The sequence below is a fragment of the Psammomys obesus genome, unplaced genomic scaffold (genome assembly GCF_907164565.1).
Source record: "Psammomys obesus unplaced genomic scaffold, mPsaObe1.curated_primary_1811, whole genome shotgun sequence".
Classification (NCBI taxonomy): Eukaryota; Metazoa; Chordata; class Mammalia; order Rodentia; family Muridae; genus Psammomys; species Psammomys obesus.
The window spans coordinates 824,148-833,686 of record NW_026592510.1 but is presented as its reverse complement, the minus strand read 5'-3'; the positions used below and the strand labels follow the sequence as shown (position 1 = coordinate 833,686).

General features: G+C 42.4%; 1 protein-coding gene across 1 annotated transcript in view; it reads left to right on the top strand.

Annotated features, from left to right (window-relative positions):
- The first annotated feature begins 8,855 nt into the window (after positions 1-8,855).
- Pde6c (phosphodiesterase 6C) overlaps positions 8,856-9,539 on the top strand; it is a 52,744-nt gene continuing 52,060 nt past the window's right edge. Inside the window, exon 1 of the mRNA XM_055613984.1 lies at positions 8,856-9,335. Within this exon, the coding sequence (XP_055469959.1) occupies positions 8,856-9,335 (480 nt within the window). The remainder of the gene's footprint in view (positions 9,336-9,539) is intronic.

Genomic DNA, 9,539 nt, shown 5'->3' with positions numbered 1-9,539 from the left:
TTAAGCATTTTTTGACCACTCCACTTTGTACAAAGTGACATTGACTTCCTCAGGCTGTCAAAGAGGCCAAGAAAAATGAAAAACAAGCAAGCTGGGCAGCATTTAAAAGAAAGCAAAAGTCTTGGTTGAAAACTGAAAAGTTAGCAAGCTAATGTTTTTAGGTACAGAGAGTCAAACTGATGAGAATAGAAGATAGTAGCCCAATGGGGGAAGGGATCCCCAAAGCAGCAGTTCTGAGAGTCTTTGCCAGAGGCCAGGACTGAGAGGAGGATGGCTTCCATCCCTGTCATTCCCTGTCTGAAAGCTGTAGGTGACCATGCAACTAAAACAAAGCCCGGGTCAAACCCATCCCCACACAGCACCCCACTTTATGCCATAAGCCCTTTTTAAAAGCCCCAAGCTATAATTTCAGCAGTATCCTATTTCTGGTGCCTCCCCAACCTTGGGTAGAAGCCTTGAAATTCTTTGTTCCTATTTCCTTTGCTGTTTACCTCCTGTAATAGCTTCACGCGTAGCGTCTGCTATAGCTCTGTTAACTGAATTCAGGAGCTTTGTATTCAGTGACAGATAGCTCATGCAATATTTTTTGGGTGTCATTGTTGCCATGTAATAAGTTGAATGCATTTCCCATACCACACCTCCATGATAGGTTCTTCTGATTTTTTTAGGCATTATTTTTACATAACGTAGCTACTGAGTTTTAAAGCTTGTCTCTTGCCTCCAACATATTACAGCCAACAGGTCAGGTTTTTGTAGTGGAAGTTTTGGTTTCCTTAAAAACTCGGTTATGCTGTGTAAATACGTTTTTGTTTTAATCCCAAGTGTGGGATATGGGACTGCCTTAGTCTGTCCACAGCTGATAATTGCCTTGAGGAGGGACATGATCTCTGCCAGCTGCAGTTAGTCTAATGCTGAGGGCTTGGAGGGCATAAACACAAGAGCTAGAGAGAAAAGGTTTCCGTAACGCTTTGAAGAAAGAAGAAGATTGCTGCCTTTGCTGGCTTGTGATTACCTGGACTGCTGGGTATCCTGATGACTGAGATTGCTATTGCCGCTGCCCCCCAAAAAGAGACCTGATGACCCTACCCAGCTGGAAGAAGTAAAGAGGTCCACGTCCCCTACCTAGGGTTGGGTGGTTGGAAGGAAGGTAGAGGCTTAAGGAACCCCTAATAAAGTAGAGTTAAAAACAGCACCTACAGCGTTTTCTTTTCAGGGATTCCTCCTGAACTACTTTTTTGTGTAAAGAGTTTGTCTTAAAATAAGATGGATAATTTTTTTTTTTTTCAGATTTGGAAAGAAAGACAAGCTAGAATACCTAAGCAAGTCATGGAAGTTCCAAGTCACATGAGCCGTCTAAATGGGGAAACTTAGAGATGATATATTTCTGATGATTAAAGGTTAGTAAAATATTTAAAGTCACAGTTCAACCAAACCTTTATTTGTGAAATGATAGAGTTCTCTTAAGTTACTAATCTGTCATTGGTGGCTGTACTGTCTAGTTTTATGTCACCTTGACACAAGCTATAGTCATTTGAGAGGGAGGGAACCTCAAAAAAATGCCTCCATAAAATCAGGCTGTAGGGGGGGCTGGAGAGATGGCTCAGAGGTTAAGAGAACTGGCTGTTCTTCTCCTGAGTTCAATTCTCAGCAACCATATGGTGGCTCAAAACCATCTATAATGAGTTCTGGTGTGCAGGTGTACATGCAGGCAGAACACTGTATACCTGGTAAATAAATAACTCCTTTTTTAAAAAAAAAATCAGGCTGTCAGCAAGCTTGTAGAGAATTTTCTTAATTAGTGCTTGATGGAGAAGGGCCTAGCCCATTATTGGTGGTGTCATTCCTGGGCTGTGGTCCTGAGTTCTATAAGAAAGCAGGCTGAGCAAATCAGGAGGAGCAAGCCAGTAAGGAGCTCCCTTCTGTGGCCTCTGCATCAGCCCTGCCCTGTTAAAGTTCCTGTCCTGACTCCTCTCAATGATAGACTGTGATGTGGAAGTGTAAGCCAAAGAAACCCCTTCCTCCCCAAGTTGCTTTTGGTTATTGTGTTTCACCATAGCAATAGCAATCCTAACTAATAAAACACTAGCATTTATAAGAAATGGCTTAAAGAGCAACAACAAAATATGTGTCTAGTCAGGGTTTACTTAAAATGTTTGGATTTTACCTGAACTTTATCTAAATGTTTCACAAAGACTAAAAGTGCCTGGAGCTAGAAATAGGGCTCAGTTGCATAGAACACGTTTTACTTTTACAAAGAACTCAGGTCCGATTCCCAGAATCCACATGACAGCTGACAATTATCCATAACTCCAGTCTCAGGGGATTTGACACCATCTTCTGACCTCTGCAGATACCAACCATGCATGAGACGTGTATATATACATGTAGGCAAAACATTCATACATATAAAATAATTTTTTAAATGAGGGGGGTGGAGTTAAAAGGACTAGAGTGGAGCAACTGACTTTCTGGGAGTTCAGTGTCTATGAGTGGAGGTTATACCAGTGTGATCATAGAGACGAAAAGGCAAATATTTTGGTCTTTGCTTTCCAAGGTCAACTAGGTCGAAGGAGATGATGGGCCGTCTGCAAAGGGTCCTGAAACTGTCGAGTCACCTATGTGATGGAGACCAGAGCCAGAGGCTAGACCTAGCAAGTGTGCATTTTGCAAAGAAGAGAATTAACACGGAAGAAAATGCCTTTCATGATTCCAAAGGAAATACTACAGTCAGCAAGAGCTAGACCTGTCCCCAACAGGTGACACAACTGGTAAGAAAGCAAGCAAGCAAATGTTCTCACATAAATCTGTCACCCATGATCTAGGTAGGGTCCTAGTGCAGCTGTTGGTAACTTTTCCACTAATTGGCATTGGCTCCACTAAATGGCTTTGGCTCACTAGTTGGCTTTCACTTCAGTAAATAGCTTTGGAAGAAAGAAAGAAAGAAAGAAAGAAAGAAAGAAAGAAAGAAAGAAAGAAAGAAAGAAAGAAAGAAAGAAAGAAAGAGGAAAAGACAGATTAATTAAAGGAGGCAGGGGTTCCTCTGATGCTCATGTAATCCTTGAGGATCAGACCCTCAGCTGGCTTTGACAATAAAAGGGTTAATTTTGGTCACCTTTGTGGTCTTAACACCCATCAGGAAAGAATAAGCAAATATTAAAAAGAATAATTTTTAACAGTCTAAGGAACCACACTGCACTGACATTAGGCTTAAGTTCATCATATGAGATGTTATTTGGATGACCATTTCTCGCTAATAATTTTCTTCTTGATGAGGAAAATGCTGCCCAGGCACAGGAAATTTGACCTTGGCTCAATTTCATTATTGCTTCACCTCTTGGAGAACCTGGTTCTCTGCTTAGTAATGTTAAACGTTTCTATTCACTAGCTCATTCCGACTCCCAGTGGACTCATTTTCTCTGCTCAAGGGTGCTAATTTCACTTCGCCCTGACGCTGTTGGCATAATTCCTCCATCATGACTCTGAGTTCCAGTCCCAGGACTTCCTTTCCCCCATGACATTTGACTGTTGCACCGGTGCATGTTTGAGGTCCCTTCAACAGAAGTTGGAGGGGTAGCCCAACTGCCACATCCAACAACCCCACTCAGCTCGAGGAAACCAGACTGATTATTTAAACTCTCTAACAGCAGTTGGGGTTGCCTCTTCAGAGTGCATAATGGCAACTGGAGATAGAAACTGGTCCTCTAGGCAAGGACTCCAAAGCAGAAAGTCCAAGAATATTCTTGCTTGAGGCTAGGAAAGCCAGAAGAGCCTCTGGTACTTGGTTCCTTGTCTCCTTTTGGAAGCTATTAGCGTAGAAGTAACTAAAATGAGAGGAGGCACCTAATGCCTCATGGGTGGGCTACCTGGATCCATGCTTCATTCCAGTTTCTGCCATAAATCCTTTAAATAGTCTCCGCACTACTCAAGGTAGCTAATTCTGGGTACCCGTCCCTGCTCTATTGGATTTCTGCCTTCTACCTTTTAAGATCCTATCTACAGATTTATAATAAACTTCTTTGTAAAATTCATCCTTTGTCACTCATGAGTTTCGTTCTTTGAATTTGGGGAACAAGAATTGGGACGTCACTGACTCTGAGCTTCCACACCCTGAGGCAAGAGAAAAGGTGTCTGCTAGACTCAAAGACTCTGCTTTTCCTGTATCAAAACTAACGATTTTCAGTGGTCACAAAGGCACCAACTTCATCAACTTAATTGAAAAGAATTTGGGTCCCATCATCCACATTATCTCCAAGATGTTCAATCATACTGACTAGTTAGGAACTGGCAGAGCAGTCACCTGGGGGCTCTTCCGGTCAGAGCACCTGGACAGTTAGCAGCCAGGACACGACTGAGCCCCTGGCTTTGGGCTTTCCATGGGATAGTACCAGAACAGAGGAACTGACGGGAGTGGAGATGCAGAGTGGGCTGTATGTAGAGATGGGAAACACTTGCTGAAGCCCCACATATTATTGATAGGAATCAAACATCAGGTCATCAGGCTTGGGAGCAAGTGTCCTCCTCTGCTGAGCTAGCTCTCTAGTCTGTCTGAGCAATTTCTAATCTTTCACTTTTATAACCATGCTTGCAACAAACACATTGCAATGATATTAATGGCATATTTTTTAATTATTTTCATGATGTAATGTGCATAAGTTTAGGATTAAGGCCTATTTGCATTTTCAGGGTATTTGATGATGACCTAAATGAAATATATGTTATAAATCCACATACCCATGGAGAGTATTTACTCTTTCCCATTTATCTTGTCCAATACTACAAGATCACATTTTCATTATAATTTCGATATGTTAATTATGCCAAATTAAAGGGCTTCACTGTGGTATTTCTATACATTCATATAACACAATTGATTATCTCTACCTGCTCTTCTATGCTCCCCCTCCCCTGCCAGCTACCCCCTTCCTAGTCCCTGAGAAGCACTCTTGTAGTTTCAGGTCACTGGATTTTTGTTTCTACATATAAAACAAAACATGTGGTGATTGTCTTTCTGCATCTGGCTTATTTTGTTTAACACATTGGACAGACTCCAGTTTTATCCATTTTCTTACTAATGATAGAATTTTTTTCTTGGCTGAATAATACTCCAGTATATGTTATAACGTATTATATAGAATAATACATTTATGTATAATGTATAAATACATGCTGAATGTATACAGTTTTTCTTCATTTGTAGATGGACATGCAGGCTGATTCCGCCATTTGTTCTAATGCTACAACAAAAACATGAGCATGTCAATGTCACTGCTGTGCCCACTTCATTTCGCTTGGAGAAGGCTAGATGGAGCCTTTGGTAGTTCTGTAGTTTTCGTTTGTTTGTTTGCTTTGTTTTTTGTTGTTTATTTGTTTGTTTTTTGAGGACTTTCCATTCTGTTTACCGCAATGACCACAGTAATTTACATACACACCACCAGTGTATAAAGTCCACTTTTCTCCACATCTGTGCCAGCATTGGTTGTTTTAGTAATAATCATTCTCTCTAGATGAGATATAGTCTCAATACAGATTGAATTTACATTTCTTCCATACCTAACTATATGCAGTATTTTTCTTATGTATCTATTCACAATTTGTATTTCTCCTTTTGCAAAGTATCTATTCAGATCATTTGATAATTTTTATGTCATTCAAAAATAATTTTTGTTAATTTTTTTCAAGGAATTTTAATCCAGCCACATGGCTGCTCTGGCAAGGGATCATATCCAAAGACCTGCTAGGTTTATGTGCTCTGGCTGGAATGCAGACACAGTCTGGATTACAGTATGATCTGGCTGGAACACAGACACGCACTTAGCACATGCCTTCAATACCAAACAATGAAGGTAAGGTTAGTTATAGAATGAAGCAACCATATTTGAAAGTGACATCTAATTGAGGGGCAGGCGAAAGTGACAAATCAGAGAAAGATTTGAAAGAAGGAGTCAGAGATAGGACACGCCCAACTCTCATGAGAATAGGACAGGAAAGTGAGGCTGCTTAAGAGCAGTGCAGGGAGAGAAAGTTTTTACTGTGAGCTTTTTCTTGGGACAGTTTTTCAGAGATAGGTTTCAGAGAGAACAAGCCAGACAAGTGAAGACATAAGAAGCCAGAAGAGTAAAACATGTTGCCAGAATTAGTTTGAGGCCAGGCAGAGCAATTCAGTCAGAAGCCAAGAAAAGCCAGTTTGAATCAGTCATCTTAGAGAAGCGTTTGGGCCAGAACAGCTGAGTTGAACCAGGCAGCCAGAGTTCAGAAAGACCTAGAAAGCCTTGAGGAATGGCTCTCATCTCATTTCATTTGGGGAAATACAAACAACATTTACAAAATTGATTTTTGACAATCTCATACATGTATGTAATGAATTCTGATTGTCCTTTGGAGCTTGGTGGATTTTATTTATGTGCCGTGCTAATTTTTAAAAAATTTATGTATGTGTGCTCCCAGAAGCCAGAGGGGGCATTGTATGAATCCTTGGTATAAAAGGTGTTTGTGAGCCAGCTGATGTGTGTGCTGAGATCTGAACTTGGGTCCTCTGGTAGAGCAGTAAAGATCGTTACCGCTGAGCTGTCTCTTCAGTGCCAGTGTTACTTCTATTGCTTTATGTGTGGTGCACCATCCTTGCATTCCTGGAATGAAACCAGCTTATAGGACTGGATGGCTTCCCTGTAGAATTTTATCAAACTCTTAAAGAAGAACCAATACTTCTCAAACTGTTTTGTGGAATTGAAAGAAAGAGAACTCTTTTTAAAACGATTGTTACTTTTTCCCCTGTGTCTGTGTAAGCGTACGCACATAGGTGTGAGGATATTCTCAGAGGCTAGAAGCAGGCATTGAGTCAATTGGAGTTGGAGTTATGAGCCACCTAAGTGTGCTGGGATCTGCACTCTGGCCCTTCGCAAGAGCAGTAAAGAAAGTGCTTTTAGCACTCTGTAGCTGTGGAGAGGGAACTCTTCCAAACATACTCTACAAATGCAGCACCACTTTGCTGCCGGATTAAACTGTAAAGCATCGTCTTCTATCTCAAAAGCTTCAAAGCTCCTAGTGTAGCTTCTAAAGTTCTGTGATTAGGGCTCAGTCAACATTCCTAGACTCATTTCCACTTGTTCTGTCTGTTATCCTTTTGCTTTTAGAAACACCTCATCACTGATTCAATCTCACTGACTATTGTTGTTTGATCTAGGCTTTTCATATCCTGACTAGGACCTAATGCCTCCCTCTGAGGATGCTATGGATGAAATAGTCAACTAGCAAAAGCCCTCCTGAGAGGTGATGTGAGTGCCACATAGCAGGAATAAGAAAATGTGGATTGTTTACCAGATTCTTTGGGGTGACAGATGGATCACTGCCGTACAAATGGGCATAACTTGTTAACGCTGCTGTGAGTTATGTTCCCCTGGGAAAGCCATGTTAGAAACAAGAATTTCAGTTCATGGCCTGGACCCTGCAGGCTCAACCTTTCTCTTCCATGACTGCTATGATTACTGTATGCTAGTGAGGCAGAGCTTTGCATTGATGGACTTAAATGAGACCTGTACTTCGTCCTTTAGAAGCTAATCGAAGGAGGATACACTAACTATTGATGGTCATTGTTTTTCATGTTAACTTTTATCTTGTGATGTTTGCAGCTTTGTTGAAATGGTTAAAGGACTCATCAAGACTTGAAGCCAGCGCTTAAATACTCAAAGCCAGCTGGATTGGAAACTGTTTTGTTTGCTTTAAGAGATGTGTGATAGCGTTGCTTGAGGAAAGGTGATTAATAGGCACTAAAGCTTGATAAAATAAACATTAAACAAAACTTAGCAGTGCTGCATGTGCTCTGTTTGCCAGCAGCCCCCGAGATGTCAAGGATCCTAGCAACAAAAGATACAGCTTGTGTCCTGTAGATTCAATAAGCTGCTTAGGGGCCATGTGGGTGATGCCCGGCTACTACTGCTGAAAACAAAATCCTAACTAATAGGCTTAGAGGCAGAAAAGCCAGTTAGGCACAGCATGGGCCACTTCTGCAGTCACATCCTTGACAGGCATCCTCATGCAATCTGTGGTTCCTCTGTACTTAGGCATACGTATATTTTTTAAATAACTATGTTAACTTTCTTAGTAATAAGTCTCAGTTTTCTTCCTTTAAAGTAGTTACAAGACAACGCTTTCTAACATGAGGGCCATTGAGAACGAAGACTTTTAGAGAAAGAGTAGACAGAACAACCTGGGGAATCAAAGGACTTTTGAGACGAGGGAAGAGTTAGTTATTGGTTTGTTAGTTTGTTTTTGTGTGTATGTGTGTTGTTGTTTCTGGCTTGGATGCTAAAACCTTCTGTCTCCCTGACCAATGCTCACCGAAATGGCTAAAGGTGCTACATACACAAAAACAAAAACCCCAACCACTTCTCAGGTCTGCATACAAGCCATCCTGATAGCTGTCACACAAGAGCAATTTAAAGAGCCTGTCTACTGTGAGGTGACCAACGGAGAAGTGGGTGATTCTTCCTGGCTGCGGACAGCAGCAGTTGAATCACTCTTCTGGGACAGCCATTGCCACCTGACTCTTGCCTGGCTGTTCAAAGATTCTCAGACGACTTTCTGAGGACATACAGGCTAATGATGCTGAGGATTTTGTGACTTAAAGAACTCCTTAATCCACTGTCTCCTGTCTACCATAAGCCGAGGTCTTGTGTCACGTCCCAGGCAAAAGAACCACTCAGCCACCTTCCTGCTTCCCTTTTGGGGGCTTAATGAAGTACCACCTGGGGCTTCCTTGGTGATTTTGGCCAGGATGTATCTCTTTCCCGTCATGCTGCTCAGGGTATCACTCTAAAGAGCCCTCCACTCTGGACAGCAGCAGCAACACAAGCCACGCCATGGGCGAGATCAGCCAAGATGCTGTGGAGCGATACCTCGAAGAGAACCCTCAGTTTGCCAAGGAGTACTTTGACAAGAAACTGCGGGCGGAGATGCCGGGGGTGATCTTCAAAAGCGGCCATCCAGGGCTCCAGGCCAGTATGCCTCTCCCTGAGATGACGCAGGTGAAGGAGTCAGCTTTGTGCCTGGAGCTACTGCGGTCTATGCAGGACGAGGCAGACAGCGCTGAGCAGGTGGCTCACAGGGTCCTACAGACGCTGGCTCAGCTTCTGCAGGCTGATTGCTGCAGTATGTTCGTATGCCGAGCAAGAAACGGCATACCCGAGGTGGCCTCCAGGCTGCTGGACGTCACCCCAACTTCTAAATTTGAGGATAACCTCGTGGCCCCTGACAGAGAAGCTGTGTTTCCATTGGACACTGGGATAGTTGGCTGGGTGGCTCAGGTGAAGAAAGCCCTTAATGTCCCGGATGTGAAAAAGGTAGGTGGCCCTTCCTGAAGTGGGGCAGAGGAACTGAGGGGAATAGAGTTAACAAATCAGAGTACAAAGTGCCCAGTGATGCCGGAGTTTCAGAGGAGCAGTTGAATACAACTTTTTAGTGTTAGTGAGTCTTGACTTTTTTTTTTTTTTTAATTAGGTGTTCCTGGCTAGGCCTATCGTGCTCCTCATCTCCAGTTCACTTCC